Here is a 19,140-nt window from a genome sequence, read left to right on the forward strand (position 1 = left end):
CCACCCCTCTCCACGCCGAAGCGAAACTCCTTCCCTCCCTCCGTTGCTCCGGCGCCAGCTCCGATCCTCTTCGCGATCCTCCCCTTCCCCTCGATTGGGCAGGCGCCGGCAGCGACGGGCGCCCGGATTGGCGCGAGGGAGAAGGGGAGGAGGAGAAAGAGGGCTGGGCTGAGCCCTGCGGAGCCGGGCAGCGTGTCGGCGGAAGGAAAGGTAGGCCCGGGCAGCAGGAAACGGGCGGTGGGAGGAAAGAAACAGCGGCTAGGGCGCCGGGGAAAAGGTAGAGGAGGTCTGGCCAAAGGGGAGACACAAAACCGGAGCGGGGCTTGGCGTGAACCTTTGTCCGAAAGCAGCGCTCCCCGCAAGAGGCCTGGGCAGCGAGTGCGCTTTTGCGCTTCTTCCCTTGCTGGCTGCTGCGGGCGCCGCGTTGGGGACCCTGGAGTAGAGCCTACAGGGGTTAGGCGCGTACATTTTCGGACCTGGTTAAAAGGCAGGCCGCCTCCTATGGTTTGTGCTACCTCCTGAGTAGCCGGTGGTGAAGTTTAGCCTGGGCGATCTTCTGTAGGATGTACACGCAGGATGTTGCTCTGCTGAGACGTATACCGGTAATTTCCACGCTTCGTGCGAGTCCCCAGGCGGGGTTGTAGTCAAGTGTGCCGTGTAAAATCATCTGGAATAGTTGTTGCACTCCTGGTTCTGTGCTCTATAGACTTAGTTGAACAGCGTTTCTCAACCTTGGGTTCCTAGCTGTTGTTGGACTACAATTCCAGTCATCCCTAACCAGCGGTCAGGGATGGTGGGTAAGTGTTCTAATCTTCAGCCTGTCAAACCCTGGAGATGGGTATTTGACTGGTTTAAAAGGGTTATGGTCAAATAATGGTCAAGTTCGTTAATGGCACCACCTCCAGATGACCTGTTTATACTGATTTGCTTGCGCAAATATTATTCCGAGTTATGGAGTATTTGCTCTGGCTTCTTAACAGTTCTGCAACGATGAGCATTCGCTCTAATTTGCTTCTGGAGTATTTACACGTCTTCCCATTGAAGTGGTTCACCTCACACTTCCCAGTGTAATTTCACCATCCTTTTCCTAATCTCAGAAAATATTGTTTTTGTTTTTAAGGGATTGGACGGAGCCCTTCAATCCGCTTTAATTGTTCAAGCCTAAATTCCCAGTATGTGCTTGAATCCTTCCTTCCAGAACAAGAACAATTGTTTTTATTTCATTTATTTACTATTTCATCATTCTTATAACCAACCCTTCCTCCCATAGGGAGGATGGCTTACAACAATAATAAAAAGCTAACAATGCTAAAATCATAATAAAACAGCCTTAACACAACAATCGGACAACAATCAGTTATGGAATATTGTAACAGGTTGAGCCTACTACATGGATGAGTACAGCATGCACACCACCCACCCACTCGCAATATATAGTGTGTAAAACATTGTCTTATTGTACCATATATATTTTACAGGAAGTGGATCAGGGTTGCGTGCATTGGAGATCTTCTACTAGCCGCAATGAATTACAGGGTGAAAATTATGAGCAAAATAGTTCCGGGGCAATTTGATGATGCGGAATCTTCAGACAGGTAATGGAACAATAGAATTGTCGAAGTGATTTTCAGGTGGTGTGAAAGAACAGAGCTCCACATAGTCATCTTTCCGGAGAGGCTGTTTGAAGTATGGGGAGAAAAAGAGAGTAGCAATCTGATGTTGACACAGAAGATCAGCAAAACATTTGGGGGTATTTTTTCCTTCCTTTTCCTAACCCGTCGTAGGTTGGGCCCAGTTTCCATAATGTACCACATTATAAAATGTGATTTTGTCAAGAGTATGTTTCTGGTATGGACTTGCTGGGTTGGCTTCAGTTATAGGCAGTTTTTACAAAAGCTGCCATATCTTGTTTACAGTATTCAAGGCCTAATAATCGTGCTTGTACTTTTGTTCCCAGTTCCTCTTGCTGGATTTCTCGTGCATCTCCATTCATACAGAGAGGGGTATCTATGATCCGATAACGTTATTTATAAGACTTTCAGCTAATTCACTTATCAATAAGGAAGATACACAGAAATTTAGACCGGCGTGGATAAGTAGCCAAAATACGTAACTGCCACCAATGCTGTCCTTCCCAGTAGTCAAGTGCCCACCTTCACAGTAGCACTTTCTTTTAAAATGCAGATCAAATGAAAGGAAGGGAGGGGATGGAATCCAACAACCAAAGAAACACTGAATCTTATTATAGTAAAAAAAAAAAGTTGCTAAGCTGTATTTCTCTTTTTTATTGTCTACAATATCTGTAATAATAATATACAGGATAAATCTATTTTGTTTCTGCCTACTTGCAAACTAAATTGAGTTATAGTAAAAGTTCAGAACTAATACACCCTACTTCAAAATTTCTTCGGTTTCAACACCACCAATAGCCTTCTTCAGAAACTGCTTGTGCACATACAGCATGCAGAAAAGGCTATGGGATTATGCTGCCTGCCCCTGACACCCATGCACTCAGTGTGGGTGTCTGCAAAAGAAAAGCATGGACACATTGCTGCAAGACTGAGAACCCTCTTCATGTAGGGTTTCCAGTCGTGTGAAAGCATATTCACATAGTTGATGTGCCTAAGCCCATCTTTTACGGATGTGGGCATTGGAGGCATGGACATAGGAAGCTGCCACATACTGAACAGGATCATTCATTCCTCTATCACAGTATTTTCTACACTTAACAGCAGCAGATCTCCAGGGTTTTAAACTGGGACGTTTTCTGGAGATGCCTGGGATTGAACTGCAAAGCGGATGCTGTACCACTGAGCCTTACAGTCCTTGCAGAGGCATTCCCTCACAGTCTTCCAGGGGCAGGGTTTGCTGAGCATGAACCTTGGAAAGGCTTGCAGGTCACCTTGATACTTGTCCCCCTTCTTGTACACAAGAGGGGCAAGGGGGAATCTCCCAGGTGTGACACTGAGCCTCAAGGAAGCTTGGAAGATAGTCAGTGAACTTACCTGGGACGGCTAACAGCAAAGCAGCAATTAATCTGTGCTCCAAGGTACTATTTCAGTATAATAATAATACTGATGATTATGATGACGACAGGGAGCTAGTTGTACTTTGTTGCTGGCTTTGCGCAACTTGATGTGTTTATCATGATTTTACTAAATACGTGCTTTTAAAATACATACGTTAGCGAGCGCACACAGGCTTCGAAAGTAGCTGAAGAGGAGAAGGCGGTCTTTATAACGCAGCAGCCACGTTTGTGTGAGGAAGCAGACGAGGGTGAATTGGATGAGAGTGGCGAGGAGGAGGACGACAGCGATTGGGACTGGGACGATGCCATGGGGAAACTCACGAAGCGAAATCCGTTATCTGCAGGCAGAAACCCTCAGGTATGTTCAAGGAATCTGTGGCTTGAGGGTGCCAACTTGTTGTTGCTCTTAAGTGAATTTTTAGATGGCCTCAGGTTTAGATCCTAGCTACACCTGGAGGGATGATAGGAATTGTAGTCCAACAACCTTTGGAGGGAAGCAGGTTTCCTATGCCTGGACTGGATAACCTCCAAGGTTCCTTTAAACCCCATTTTCTGTAACTCTTTAATGAGGGATCTGGAGTGAGTTGCAGCATCGCACAGTCCCTCTTCCTCTGGTGCAAATATACCCCTCCCTCCCAGGCATAACCATAGTTAAAGTGTTTATCAGAGCTTGACTTCACATGCTGATTGGGCTTTTGTACCCAGGTGGATGGTTTGTGAAATTTGCATGCGAAGGGATAGGTTGTGCAAGCATGATGTCCGGATTGTATAGCTCTGGTTATGATATCGAGAGTACGATTGTGTGACAGGGTTTCTTTTTTTGTGTTTTTGTTTCAGGCCAATAAGCAAATTCCTAGCTGCAACGCGGCCAAAATGTCCACTCCTACAGACAAGGCCCTAAGAAAGTTTGAGAATAAAATCAATCTAGGTAAGAGCAGTCATTCTCGTTTACTAGAAATAGGTATTTGTTAAGGACCGTGCCGAATAGCCATATTTGCTGGGTTGAAGTTGGTGAATCCACGTGTGTCACACTCCCTAATGTAACTCATCAGCATGAGTTTAAGAACTGCAGAGAGGCACACACAGCCTGAAAATGTGTTTCTCAGGCTCTGTGCCTGCACCTTTGAGGACACCCTGCCTCCAGCTCACGCAAGGGGGCACAGGGCTTGATCAGCTGTAGGGCTGGCTGATGTGTCTTGGTGGGGAGGCAGAAACGGTCAAGACACATTCCAGAGTCAGAAATATATCAGCATATCATGGTATTTAGCTGCTGATAAATCACAATGCTGAAAACCAGCCCTACTTGGGAAGACTATACCGCAATGGTAACCATTGGGTGGGGGGGGGGGGATTAACTTGATATTTCCCTTTTTAAGCTATTCTTTTTTAATCATATTTTCTGTGTAGCACATGGCACACTATGGCTGTCACAGGACAGGGATGCTGTGGTCCTCCAGATGTTGCTTGACTACAACTCCTGTCATCCCTGATGATTGGTTACACTGGATAGGGTAGATCAGTGTTGGGAGAGCTACAAGTTCTCTCATTCTGATACAGCCCGTTCTCCTCTGTCTGCACAACGGCAGGTATCACTGAACCCTCCACCATTTGGAGGTCCTGCATCCCACAGCACACCCTTAGTTACTTCTGGAGCTAACCTTAAGTTCCTTTGGCCACAGGGAGAGAGAAGGACATTATTCGTACCAGATTTCTTCTTCAACACCCCAGTATATCCATACCTATGTGAGAGCAATGTAATAGACTTCCCTTTTGTGTGCCATTGTCTGAAACCTTAGAAGAGTGTTGGAGGAGTCTCTGAGAGTCTGGCCTAGTTCTCTGTATTCTTCACTTTCTGCCGAAATAGCAGGCCTGAAACTACAGCGGAACCTCTGGTTACATAATTAGTTCCGGAGGTCTGTTCTTAACCTGAAACTGTTCTTAACCTGAGGTACCACTTTAGCTAATGGGGCCTTATGCTGCCGCCGCGCCGCTGGCACGCAATTTCTGTTCTCATCTTGAGGTAAAGTTCTTAACCTGAGGTACTACTTCTGGGTTAGCGGAGTCTGTAACCTGAAGTGTTTGTAACCCGAGGTACCACTGTATTTGCGTTTAAATGATTTTTGTACTAAAAAGAAGCTGAATGTAGTACCTTTGTTGTGGGTAATGGCTTTATTTTACAGACATTGCAACAAGGACATTTTTCTTGATGTGTCTTGGATAAGGAGCGTGACGCATTTTCAGGCTGCAGAGTCAGAAGCTAGTTTTAAATAGAGAGGTGCGGATAGGCGAAAGAGGAATGTATTGGTGTTAATTTCCTTATATGTATGTGTTTTCCCCTCTTCAAGACAGGCTACACTTTGCTGACTCTGTTATAAATAAAGTTACTGAGAAGTCCAGGCAGAGAGACGCAGAAATGTAAGTAGTGAGGATGACCCATTTGTATTTCAGTATTATCCAAATGAAGTGTAGTGGATCATGAAATTCCTTTGTTTCCACTAGGTACCGGGTGAAAGACAAGTCAGACCGAGCGACAGTGGAACAAGTAAGTCACACAAAGTATCAGACAGTTGCAAAAAAAAATCTCCATTTAAATAAAAATCAAGAGTCCTCACCTTTTTTAAAAAGCTAACTGACGTAATAAAATGATTCAACCACATTTACTCAGAAGTAAGTCCTGAAGAATTATTTGGTGGGTGTCCATAGCTCTAGTTTTTAGTGTGCTATTGTCTTTCACTTTTGCTTAATATTGGTATTTACTTACTCCATTTTAATCAACCATTTTTACTGTGATTTATTGCTTGGACTAACATAACACTTAGCTCCTAAAAAAACCAATGCTCTTAGCTCTCTTTGTGTTTTTATTATTTTATATAATCTCTTATATGCAAGAATTTAGACAGGACCAATAAATGCAAGAGAAAAGTTTCTGGACATGAGTTCCAAATAATGCCATTTCATAGGGCTGTTTTGTTGCTTTCCTGAGGTTCTGGATCCAAGGACTAGAATGATTCTGTTCAAGATGCTAACCAGAGGTGTCATATCGGAGATCAATGGCTGCATCAGCACAGGAAAAGAGGTTGGTTTCACAGCAAAAAGAGCCAGCTATAGTAAGCTGTTTAGTCTAATGGTTTTAGACCAAAAAGAGGGTCCCAATTAAACACACAACACATTTTCAAAATATAAATAAAAACCATATTAGTTCAAATTCAAGCAGCAGACAATTATACAGTATAAGCATGCAAAGACAATGGAGAGGTTGTACATGACACTATGTTTTAGTGTTACGATGGTGAGCTGCAGTTGTGTGATTACTTCCTTCTACCCTCAATCAATGCTGTGAGAAGATTAGAAGCTGAATCCTGGTCATTGTAACACAGAACATAATGTAATCCAGCCTGTGAATTCTGAGCTTTAACAATAACTACCTTTTGGGAGTCAGGTCCAGCTTGCAAGCTGCCAGTTAGAAGTCCCTGCGCTAGATGATTGATCTTATTTACCGTATTTTTCCGTGTGTAAGACTAGGTTTTTTTCCTTTAAAAAAATGTCAAAAATTAGGGGGTGTCTTATACACGGGGCCATCTCCCCCCATTTTCTTAAATCTGAGTCCCCCAAAATAGGGGGCGTCTTATAGATGGAAAAATACGGTAATAAGTGGGTTTGGTATGTACAGCAGTGTAGCAGAACAGGATTCATTTCGTGAGAACTTTACATCCATCTTTATTATTTTCATGAAAGGAATCTTGTTCTGTGTGCTTCATGCAAATTGTGTGCATCATTGGCGCCATGGTTTGCACACACATGCAGAAGTATGCAGGTATACCCCCACCTGCCTCTTCTGTTCATGATCCAAGTGTTTGGGGACTGAAAATGTAAACAGAAATGTGGTTCTGCGCAGTTGCCTTCTGGAATAGGGCTGCACAGGTACAGTGGAACCTCATGTTATGCACCGTCCTCCTTGCGAACACTTCGGGTTACGAGCTCCGCTAACCTGGAAGTAGATGCTCCAGGTTGCGAACTTTGCCCCGTGATGCGAGCGCAAGTTGTGTGGCGGCGGCAGCGGGAGGCGCCATTAGCGAAAGCGTGCCTCATGTTAAGAACGGTTTCGGCTTAAGAACGGACCTCTGGAACGAATTAAGTTCGTAACTGGAGGTACCACTGTATTGACCTATTAGTTTCTTGGGCTGCCTTTAGCTTGGTGGATTAAGTAGACTTTTGTAGTATAGGATCTCCTTGGATTGTAATCTTAAAACTATGGGGGGGTGGTTTAGCAACAGGGTCCTTATCTTTGAACAAAGATCAGATGATACATTTTTGTTTTGCCTATTTGCAATTTGCTAGGCTAATGTATATCATGCCAACACAGCAAACGGAGAGAACAGAGCCATAAAGATTTATAAAACGTCTATACTGATGTTTAAAGATCGGGATAAGTATGTGAGTGGAGAGTTCAGGTGAGTCTGAGATTTTAATTTTTACTTATGTGTGCAGGCTTACTTGACATTTTCCATAACAATAATTTCCATGCTGGGTTTTTTAATAGTTACATTTGCCTGTTGTTTTTATCTCAAGGTTTCGCCATGGCTACTGTAAAGGAAACCCAAGAAAAATGGTCAAGACGTGGGCAGAAAAAGAAATGAGGAATTTAACAAGGTGACCTTTTTCAAACGTTTTGGCCAAGACTTTGTTCCCATACGCCAGCTTTCATCACCTTGTGCCCTCCAGCTGTTCCAGCCTACAACAGCCATCAGGCACAGAGAGTTGTAGTCCAGAACACCTTTGCAAAGCCTGCTATGCTCCATTTTGTAGTGGATCAAATGAACATTTTAATGGGCTCCCTTGGGAAATTAAAATAGAATCCTAGGGTTTGAAGAGACGAGAATTTTGCTAACCCCAGTCCCTTTTCCCATAGATGAACATTCCCATTTCCCTGCAAGTCATGCTTACCTTTCTGACAGATAAATGGAGTCTTTTTTGTGCTATAACTATTAATGGGCCTTTAAAAAAAAAAAAACTTAGAACATTTTAGTAAGTGTTACAAGTGTTTTTTAAAAAACCCTTCATGCCGGATAATATCATTTGGGGGGGGGCTTTTTTTTGTAGGTTACATACAGCCCAAATTCCATGCCCAGAACCTATTATGCTCAGAAGTCATGTTCTCGTTATGAGTTTTATTGGCAAAAATGACATGTAAGTATACTCAGAAACTTTGTTCGTGTTTGTGTATTTTTTTATATAAAGAAATCACTTTATTAGCAATTCAGTCCTGTATCTAGTCAGAAGCAAGTCCATAGCTCTGTTAGTGAGTTTTCTCATCTATCTATCTATCTATCTCAAAAAAATGCTCTTGTATTGTCCTGTAGTTCAGACAGGGTCATCTCATCATTGCTTGGGAGGGGGGGAGCCTAAATAATGAAAATCTGAAAGCAAACGGGGAGAAAAATAATATAATTTGTTAGATGCGAATAACTGATACAATTCGTTAGATGTGAATACAGTGGTACCTTGGTTTTCTAATGTAATCCGTTCTGGAAGACCATTCAAGTTCTGAAATGTTCAAAAACCGAGGCGCAAAGGGTGGTCTGCAAATTTAATAAATATGAGAAAAAGAACATATGCACTCAGCAACTTCTGAGGCGTGTTAGAAAACTGAAGCGTTTACTTCCGGGGTTACGGCATTCGAAAACCAAAACGTTTGTCAAAAGAGACATTTGAAAACCGAGGTACATACTTGATTAGCTTACCCCACCCATTAGAAATTACATTAGTATAAGCAAATACAAATGACACATGCGCAAAGGAAATGAGAGAGATGTCTACTGAAATAAAACAAATAGTGATAATAATAGTAACTGTAATAGATAGAAGACGCCATAGAAGGGAAAAAAGGAAAGAAGAAAAAAATAAGGTAAGGGAGGGGAGGGGAATAGGTGTGTGTGTGTGTGTGCATGTGTGTATAATGCAGTGGAGAGTTATTCAGAAGTCAGGTACAGTGGTAAAAAGGTAAAGGTAAAGGTACCCCTGCCCGTACGGGCCAGTCGTGTCCGACTCTAGGGTTGTGCGCCCATCTCACTCAAGAGGCCGGGAGCCAGCGCTGTCCGGAGACACTTCTGGGTCACGTGGCCAGTGTGACGAAGCTGCTCTGGCGAGCCAGCACCAGCGCAGCACACGGAAACGCCGTTTACGTTCCCGCTATACAGCGGTACCTATTTATCTACTTGCACTTAGGGGTGCTTTTGAACTGCTAGGTGGGCAGGAGCTGGGAACGAACGACGGGAGCTCATCCCGCTGCGGGGATTCGAACCGCCGATCATACGATCGGCAAGTCCTAGGCACTGAGGTTTTACCCACAGCGCCACCCGCCTCCCATTCAGGTACAGTGGTACCTCGGGTTAAGTACTTAATTCGTTCTGGAGGTCTGTTCTTAACCTGAAAATGTTCTTAACCTGAAGCACCACTTTAGTTAATGGGGCCTCCTGCTGCCGCCGTGCCGCCGGAGCCCGATTTCTGTTCTTATCCTGAAGCAAAATTCTTAACCTGAATCACTATTTCTGGGTTAGTGGAGTGTGTAACCTGAAGTGTATGTGACCTGAGGTACCACTGTATTTGAAAATAGGTTACAAGGGGAGGTGTTGTCTTTGACCCTTTCTTCCAATAGCTTATGCCTCCGAATATCAGTCTCTGAGAATTGCAATTGGGGAGAGTGCTGTAACACTCTGGTCCTGCTTATGAGCTTCCCATGGACATCTGGTTGACCATTGTGGGAAATGGGACGTTGGACTCGATGGGCCTTTGGCCTGACTCAGCAGAGCTCACATTCTGTTAGCCAAAGTGGGTATGGTATTGGAGAAGAAGGAGGACAACTGTTGATTATATTCTGTTTTTCCCCCTCTCCCTCTCTCCTTTTCCTTTTGATCCAAGGCCTGCTCCATTGTTGAAAAACACCCAGTTGTCGGAATCCAAAGCTCGGGAGTTGTATCTGCAAGTCATACAGTACATGAGAAGAATGTACCAAGATGCCAAGCTCGTTCATGCAGATCTCAGTGAATTTAACATGCTGTATGTCTTAAAGAAGCTGAATGTTGATCCCTCTTTCATCCGTATATGTTACCTTGCACAACTCTGCCCTGGAGCCAGGGTGTGGTCCTCCTGACTCCACAGCCTGTGAATTTGAAAGATGATTTGTGTCATTGTTACACAAGAGCTCTTTAAAAATTGGTGCCGTTTCCAAGAAACAAAATAAAAAATTGAAAGCTGAATTTATCCTACAAAATGAGGTCAATTGTAAATGAGCTTCTATTCTCCTTTTTCCCCTAAAACCATTATGGGGGTTCAGTGAAGGTTGGCTATCTTTCTGCAGTATAAAAATAAGTATGTAGAGCAAGAGATGCAATTGGACTTAGATCAAGCATCTTTTGCCATCCTAAGATTCAGGTGTTTGACATGCTCCTTCGTCTCTGTTTCCAAAGTTAAAACCTTGGTCAGGTATCTTTTATAAGTCTATATCCATCTTTTCATGGATCTTAAAGACACCTCTGGCATCTGCGCTTAGATTCTCCTGCCTCGCCTTCCTTGGTACGCAGGCTTATGGTGAGAAATAAGAAATGAGATTAAGAAAATAGCTAAAACACATTGATCAGCCTTGTATCTTCTGATCTGCCCTCAGCTTTCAAGTAGAAAAAAATAATAAAATAATAATCCTTAAATGCATTTTAATTTAAGTAAACAAAACAGTCGTAGGGCATACAGTGGCCTTATTTCACAGAAATGACTTGTGCTTTACATTAGCTGAAATTCTAATGACCTCCCTCTTTCACCCTAAGTGGTAGAATGTTCCATAAAAAGTCCCTAGTAAACTTTCAGAAACAGCAGTACTAACAATAGCATCATGTTGCTTATTCCCACTTCTCCAGGTATCACAGTGGTGAGGTATACATCATAGACGTGTCCCAGTCGGTGGAACACGACCACCCACATGCTTTAGAATTCCTGAGGAAAGACTGCTCTAACATCAATGGTGAGTTCCAGCCAAGAAACATCAACATCCTGGATATCTTGAATATTTTTGTGTGCATGATTTAATCCCCTGTCACGTGACAGATTTGCATGCATGGATCTGATCCCGATTGCTCATACATACAGTTTTGAATGGGCACTGGTATAGATTTTCCTGCAAATTAAAATTATTATTGAGTTATCTCGAATGATATTTCGACTCTGATATGCTTTGAAGATTGGTTGCTTCAACATCAACTGTCCAGGATAACTCTTGAGGACTCCACCAAATAGCAGAGTTATTCTAGTAATTTTTTTATTTTACAAGAGTTCAGATATTCCACACTGCACTTGGTTTGCATAGGTGCGAATATCTTATGTCGCCTTTGGTCCTTTCTGGCAGATTTTTTCCGGAAGTACAATGTTGCGGTGATGACGGTGAGAGAACTCTTTGAATTCGTTACAGATCCATCTATTACAAACGAGAACATGGATGCTTACCTTGAAAAGGTAAAGCTTTAGAGATTTTGCCTCTATGGGAAAGCATTAAGAGGGAAGATATTGGTTCAACTCTCTTACAATTCTCTTTTTATAAATGAAAGCTGATTTAGCTATTGTGTATAGCAACGATGTTGTTTTTGCAAAGGTTTCTGCATCCTGCTATAGATACGGAAGTATGATACACATACACTGCTGATGAAATATGAAGGGAGAAAAAAAAGTGTGTCTGTTTCGGTCCTTTCCCACAAACTTATAACGTCTGCATTATTGGTCTAGTACTCTACACTAATTCTCAAAGTTAACCTTCCCCAAACTGGTGCCCTCCTGTTGTTTTGGACTACAGATCAAATTATCCCTGACCTGGCTGGGGACGTTGGAGCTATATAAGGTTGAAGACTTAACCACTCAATTCAGTCAGTTGCTTATTTGTGCTGTATTCCTCTACTCATATGGCATATGGGGTGGCTTTACAACATAAAATGCACAACAGAAGTACAACATGTACATTAAAAATGCTAATAAGTAAAGTTAAAAAAACACAAATGTAATATGAAGACAGCAATAGTCAAACCTTTAAAGGATTATAAGTCTGTAAAAAAAAAGAATAGAGCAATGAAAAGAAGGCACAGAGAATAATGTGTTTCCACAGGACATGTATTAAGACGTCCAAAGCTGATTTTAATGCATGAGAAGTTCTGTATCGGATGTGAGAGTTGTTAAGGTAACCAGAACCTGGACAATTTAGAGCTTTGAAGGGCAAAATTAGCAGTTTTAATTGAGCCCAGACGAAACAAGCATCCAGTGAATTTGAGAAAGAATAAAGAGTTTACATGCTCTGGACAAAGGTCTGGCCTGCATATTTTGGACCAATTCAAATTTCCCATCTGTTTTTAAAGGCAGTCCCTTGTAGAAACCCTATTCTGGGACAGGGACAGCCCCTCTGGGAGTGGTAGCGGTGACTGAAATAGGAAGAACTATTTCTTAGGGCTACATAGAGAGCATTTAGGTCTTGGTGGGCTTTAAGTCACTGTTAAAAGTCTTGCATTATATCCTATAGGCAATGGAAATATCGTGTGAGAGGACAGAGGAGGAAAGGTCCAATCAGGATAATGTGGATGAAGAGGTAAGCCAGAGCCTGGATTTCCCCACGTCTTCTGTATCTGTTGTGTCTCTTCTGTGAAATGTTCATCAGTACTTTGACAATGTTCTGCAGTATCTTTATTATAAATGTTTTTACAGTATCTAAATGTCCGTGAGATTATTGGCCTTGCAGTCTTTCTCTTTCTACACTTGAGTGTTTCCACCTGTTCCCAAGTGGCCCCTCATGTGGACTACACGATGGCAGTGTTCCCGCATCATGCCAAACCATGGTTTCTCATGTTGTTGTCTGTATGGCAAAGTGCTTAACACTAACCATGGTTGGTTTCACAAAAGCCAGCGTTAACCACAGGTTGGGTCGTCAAAACGAACCATACTTTGTGTTACTCACAGTTCTGGATCCAGATAACACTACAAGCTGTCATTAACTGGAGGTGAAAGCTTCTGAACTCCTCCAGGAGAAGGAGAAGGAATAGGGCACACGAGACCAGGGTTTGCTGCAGCTTGTGGTAAACTATGGCTTAGCATGATGTGGGAATATGACCAGTGTAGGAACACAGTGATCACAGATAAGGTTTCTAATCCTGCCAGCTGTTAAATATGTTGACATAATTACAACAATTGCTACTGGCCAAATCTAGGCCATCTGATTTCCATGTTGTTTGTCCACGTAAACATATACCTGAGAACCAAACTAGACATCATGTCAGAGGTTCACGATCTTTCGTGTCCTAGTCATATACCCTTTATTAAAACATTGACATTGCAGAACTGAATGGATGTTTGTGGTTATTTCGCCTTGTTAGGTGTTCAAGAAAGCATATATCCCAAGAACTCTGACTGAAGTTAAGAACTATGAAAGGGATGTTGACATAATGATGAAGCTGAAGGAAGAAGAGACAGCCTTAAATGTGCAGCAAGATAATGTAAGTATCCTTGGACTATCTGGAATTTGAGGTTGCACATACTGACCAGAATACCACGATACACTGTAACGATGGTAGCAAGTGTGTAATAAAACTGTTCCTAAAGGAAACCTCTCATTCTTTTCTTCCTCTATTTATAGTACTACAATTATAGCCTCAGTTGGTCTCAGAAATGGTAGATTATTACTTTAAAAGGGATGGTCATGATGTAAATACTGGGATACCTAAGGGACAGCCTCATACTATATATCCCTGCCTGGTAATTGCTGCTCAGATAAGGCACTGCTGAGAGTAGTGTGTGCCCCAGAGTTATGCTTAGTTTGTACTAGAAACGGGGGCTTTTAGCATTCCCCCTGCAGCCCTCTGGAATAAGTTACCAATTGAAATCAGACAAGCGCCTAGCATCTTTACGTTCAGACATCTACTGCAAACATTTTTTTTGTCTATGAAAGCATTCCCTGAAGGGGTGACACAATCAAATATTATTTGTTTATCTTGTAAAAAGGCTTTTCTTTGTAGAAATTGCTTTAGTTTTCATAAAGACTTTGTGATTTTTGTGTCTGTTTTATCTCATTTGGACACTGCTTCCATGGCTTGAGGCTATGAATCAGTTTATAAATCTGTATGCCTGCATGAATGAATGCCTGTATTCACAGAACAGCAGGGTGTTAATGGGCACACTGAGTACTTGACGCAGTGATCAGTGCTTTGTGTCAACTGAGCCAATGTAATGTAATGGGTAGGCTGAGGGACATAGACTGGAGACACCCAACTTCATATTGCTGCTTCCCCAAAAGGCTCATTGAGAAGGATTACCAGGATAATATATATGAAGCCCTTGGACATTTGAAACGTGCTATATAAATGCAAGCGTTTATTCTAAGTTTCTTATATTTATTTCCTATGCAGATTCTCTACCAGACTGTGACAGGGTTAAAGAAGGATTTATCAGGTGTCCAGAAGGTAAGTCTGAGATTGTATTCTTCCGTGTGTAAAAATCACTTTGTCTGAAGCTTCTCACAAGATTGAATTTGCATTGTATGTATGTATTGGGTAAATATGGAAATATGGAATGTTTTGTTTCTATTAGCTGAAATATCCTAGTCTATGGAATCATAAGCTCATGTCAAACATCATACCAAACAATACACAATCAGCAGATGATGGCTTAGATCTGTTTGTCTGCCTTCATTTTCCCAACCCTTGGCTTCATAAATCCATACTTTCCTCTCCATGGTGCAGCAACCTCTGGAGGTAGGGCTGTGGTTTGTGATTTGTCACAAATGAGTGACACTGACTAGCAATGGTTTACAAACCCATTTCAAGCCGTAGTTTGTAAATTCAGACATCTTTCCAAACCATAGCAAACCTCCCTTTCCCCATGAATTGGCATGCCATTGTAGAACTGGAAGAAGCCTTGTGGGTTATCTAGCCTCTTCGTCCATAAAAAGCAGGATTCCCTAGTTTGATATTGGAATTGTTCTTCCAAATCTCCAGCTTTTCCTGAGCAGGTTGTACCCTTGCCTAATTACCGTATTTTTCGCCCTATAGGACGCACTTTCCCCCCTCCAAAAATGAAGGGGAAATCTGTGTGCGTCCTATGGGGCGAATGCAGGCTTTCGCTGAAGCGTGGAGAGCGAGGGGGGTCGGTGCGCACCTCTCGCTCTCCAGGCTTCAGGAAGCTATCAGCAAGCCTGGGGAGCCCTGCGGGAGTTCCTGCAGGGCTCCCTAGGCTGCGGATAGCAGCCTGCCGCCCGGCGCGCAGGGCGCCCTGAAGCAGAGCACCCCGCACGCCGGGCAGACATCGGCCAGCCCCACAAGCTCGGGGGACAGCGGGGAGGCGGAGCACCGCCATACCGCTGTTCCCCGACCTGGTTTGGTTTCCCCGACCTGGTTTTGGGGGGGAAATAAAGGGAATTTCCCCCCCTTTATTTCCCCCCCAAAAAACTAGGTGCGTCCTATGGGACGGAGCGTCCTATGGGATGAGAAATACGGTAATCTCCGAGTTTAGAAATGGTTGCCTACTTTCCATCCTAAGGCTGCTTTGCTGTCACTAGAATCAAATTGCATATTGTCTTTACAGTGGTCTTTTAGCTACTAGAACAGTTCTTCTTGTGATGATATACAATACCTAGTTTGCTTGTTCATGTTCATTACTTGATTACTTTATGCTTGATGACTTCACAGGGAAAAAAATCATTGTGTTTGAGGCAGTGTGAGCGGATACAAAAACTTGGCTGTGAGGGTAGATTTGTGATGGTTCATTGGTGCTCCATGTGTTCAACCAGCTGTTGAGGCAAGAATAGGCAACCTGAGGCTCTCCAGATGCTGTTGGACTCCCAGTTCCCATCATCCCTGACCATTGGCCATGATGGCTGGGGCTTATGGGAATCGTAGCCCAACAAGCCCTGGAGGGACACAGATTCTTCATTCCTGGCTTAAGGGTTAGCTTAGAGCAGGGTTTCCCAATATTGGGTCTCCAGCTAGTTTTGAAATACAACTCCCATCAATCCTAGCTTGCAGCTGGAGACCCAAGTTTGGGAAACCCTGGCTTAGAGTACCCTTCCCCAATGTAATACTCTCCAGATATTTTAGATTACAGTTCCCATCAGCCCCTGATAGCATGGCTAGGGATAATGAGTGTTTCGGTCCAAAATATCTGGAGGGCTCCAGGTCACTATGGCTCTGTGTGTGTGTGTGTGTGTGTGTGTGTGTGTGTGTGTGTATTCTCTGAGGGAAAAGTACAGCAATTGTATAAATAGGTACAATACGTGTAGAAAGAGAGAGTTCAGCAACATACATCGACTCCTTTGTGAACTTACAAAAACAATTAGGTTTAAGTGAGAACGAAGAAGAATTCTCTAGAATTGTAGTGCGTCCAGCGTTATTTCCTATGGAGCTTTTCTTGACACTTTGAAGTCCAGAACTAGAACGACACAATTATGTTGTCTGCCTTTTAGGTGCCTGCTCTCCTTGAAAATAGAGAGGAGGCAGAATCTGATTCAGAGGACAATGATAGTTCTGACCATTCCGAGTTGGGCTGCAAAGAGCAGGAAGAAGAATATGTCCATCCTAAAGATCGACCTGCTGAAACCAGCGTGGATAAAAAGGTTAGTTGTTCAGATGCATCCTCCTTGGTGGAGTGTGTGCTTTGTGTGTGCTAAAGATTTCAGGTTCAGTCTTTAGGATCTGTAGCTAGGGTGAGGGAGAAACCTCGTCTAAATGCCTGGAGAGCCATTGCTGAGACAATACTGGGCTGGATGGGGCCAGTGGCATTAAAAACCCAATTACGCAGCATTAAAACATAAACATTCATAAATAAAACCTGTAATATTCTATGAGTCCACTTGGTCACTTAGGCCTATTATTCACAATACTCTCTTTTTCCAGGAACGGAAGAAGATAGCCAAAGAGGCTCAGAGAGAGAAGAGGAAAAACAAGACCCCAAAGCACGTGAAGAAACGGAAAGAGAAGACTGCAAAGATGAAAAAGGGGAAATAAATAATGGCTGCCATTTCTAATGGGCAGCCTTAGGCATTCGTGATTTAATGGGTCGCTGTTTCGATAGTAAAATAAACCCCATGGGCCATTTATTTTGGTGGCCACCAAAGGAACAATGTGAAAGGGACATACTGTTACCAGTCACCGAGATTTGCTTGTGTACCCATGCATATAGTCTATAGCTCACACCAGGAAAGTCTTCTTGGTGGATAAATAAAAACAAATGGAATCCTTTTAAGGCAGTTGGCCAGTCCAGAGAAATTTACGCAAGTTATAGTTTGCAGTTTAGTAGTGTGAACAGCCAGAGCAATGCCAGATTCTTTTTTCATGCTCCAAAGCAGATTCACATGCATATGTAAATAATAATGTGTATAGGGAGGAATATGCATACTCATGAATTAAAATTAACCGTTACATTGGAACTGCTGCAGTTTGTCTCGTGCACAGCGATGAAAATTGTCTACCCATTCATCATAATCCACAGTATTGATGGTGTGCTGGAAGAGGGTAGGGAAGGAAAACAGCCAAGCTTGGAAAGGTGGTTGATCATCCTCACTCTTGGCTGTGTCTGGATTTGTGTTGGCCTAGAATGGGATGGACTATGGGAAGGAACAGCAGTGCTTATTGCAGTACCTCGTTCCTGTCGTTCATCAGCAAGTGAAGGGTTAAAGAGTGGGGATCCTCCTCCTGCCTGATGGGAGAAAACCAGCAAAGCTCTACTAACTGGACAGCTAAATTAAATCCTCGCCTTCTCTTTTGGAAATGTGTCATTTATTTCTCGATCGGCTTGTGACACTTCAGTGACCTTATTCGGACATAACAGTAAGCCAAATTATAGCTTACAGTAGCACAAGCAAATAAGGTGTGCTGATGCAATGAGAAAATCATGACATCTTCCATGCTCCTGCTGCACTACCAGGAAGTAAGCCATGGTTTGGCTTAGTGTTACATAGGAACTTTTGGTTTGTTTGAGAAACTACCATGAGTTCAGGCTTGAATATAATGCTATTGGCAAACCATGGCTTTGCTTCTGATAGCATGGCAGCTGTACAGGAGGCCAAATGGCCAGCATTTTCTGACTTGATCATTCATGGTGAAGCATTTGTGCTAATCTGGTTTAGTATTGTGTACAAACTGGGCCAGTGATACTTGCTTTTGTGTTTAATTCTTTTGTGATAAATTTTTGTTCCTTCGGCTTCCTGGTTGTTAGAAGTACAGCCGTACTTTGGTTTTCAAACGCCTTGGGAGTCGAACGTATTGACTCCCGAACGATCGAAAACCGGAAGTGGTTGTTATGGTTTTCGAAAGTTCTTTGGAACCCGTATGTCCAACACAACTTCCACGGCTTCAGATTGGCTGCAGGAGCTTCCTGCAGCCAATCGAAAGCTGCGCTTTGGTTCCTGAACATTTTGGAAGTCGAACAGACTTCCAGAATGGATTCCATTCGACTTCCAAGGTACCACTGTACTTGTTGAAATGGTAAAACTTGGAAGAGCAGCTTTTTCCATCTTCAGTGAGAGTGGATACGTGCAGACTGAAGATCTGTGATACATAAGAGCAATAATCTATTTGGATCTTATTATGCAAGTGTTACCATTTGTTTTCAAAATATTTGAAATCAGAGTTCAGAGAACAAGCACTGCTGTGTTGTTTGGGGCACAATTCTGCAGATGTGCCTACAGTGTTTAGGCTAGACAAATGCAATGCAAACTATAACTACAGTGGTATATTTATCTGGTTCGGCCTTTTAAGGAGCCAGAGTGCTCAAACAGCTGCACACAATAATGTTTTATATACCTTACCGATGGTGCCCTTCTGTTTTAAAATAAACCTGAAAATATTCTATGTATGGGTACTGAGTCTATAATTAGAGGGCTAAATAAATTCATGGGCTACCAGTTGCACTGTGGATTCCAATAACGAATTCAATCCCAATAAATGTTCATTTTTTTAAAAAAAAACCCTCTTTGTTTTGCTGTAAAATATGAATAACACTGCAGTTGTGAAGTCAAACAAAATAATTGCTTCTGAGATGAGGGCTGAGCCCAATAACATTAGTTTACGCCACTTTTAAAATAAAAAATAAATTGCAGA

The 19,140-nt window shown here is 42.7% G+C and overlaps 1 protein-coding gene across 1 annotated transcript; it reads left to right on the top strand.

The window, feature by feature from the left end:
- The first annotated feature begins 72 nt into the window (after nt 1-72).
- RIOK1 (RIO kinase 1) lies at nt 73-19,007 on the top strand. Its single transcript, XM_083623911.1, has 18 exons — nt 73-210; nt 1,479-1,595; nt 3,188-3,386; nt 3,866-3,956; nt 5,374-5,443; nt 5,528-5,570; nt 6,012-6,104; nt 7,367-7,479; nt 7,598-7,678; nt 8,129-8,215; nt 9,947-10,084; nt 10,939-11,042; nt 11,424-11,530; nt 12,579-12,644; nt 13,426-13,545; nt 14,455-14,508; nt 16,506-16,655; nt 16,936-19,007. The coding sequence occupies exons 2-18, from the start codon at nt 1,525-1,527 to the stop codon at nt 17,044-17,046; spliced, it is 1,698 nt and encodes a 565-aa protein (XP_083480037.1). The 5' UTR covers nt 73-210; nt 1,479-1,524; the 3' UTR covers nt 17,047-19,007.
- Nucleotides 19,008-19,140: the final 133 nt, after the last annotated feature.

Source organism: Podarcis filfolensis, assembly GCF_964270895.1.
Source record: "Podarcis filfolensis genome assembly, chromosome: 7".
Classification (NCBI taxonomy): Eukaryota; Metazoa; Chordata; class Lepidosauria; order Squamata; family Lacertidae; genus Podarcis; species Podarcis filfolensis.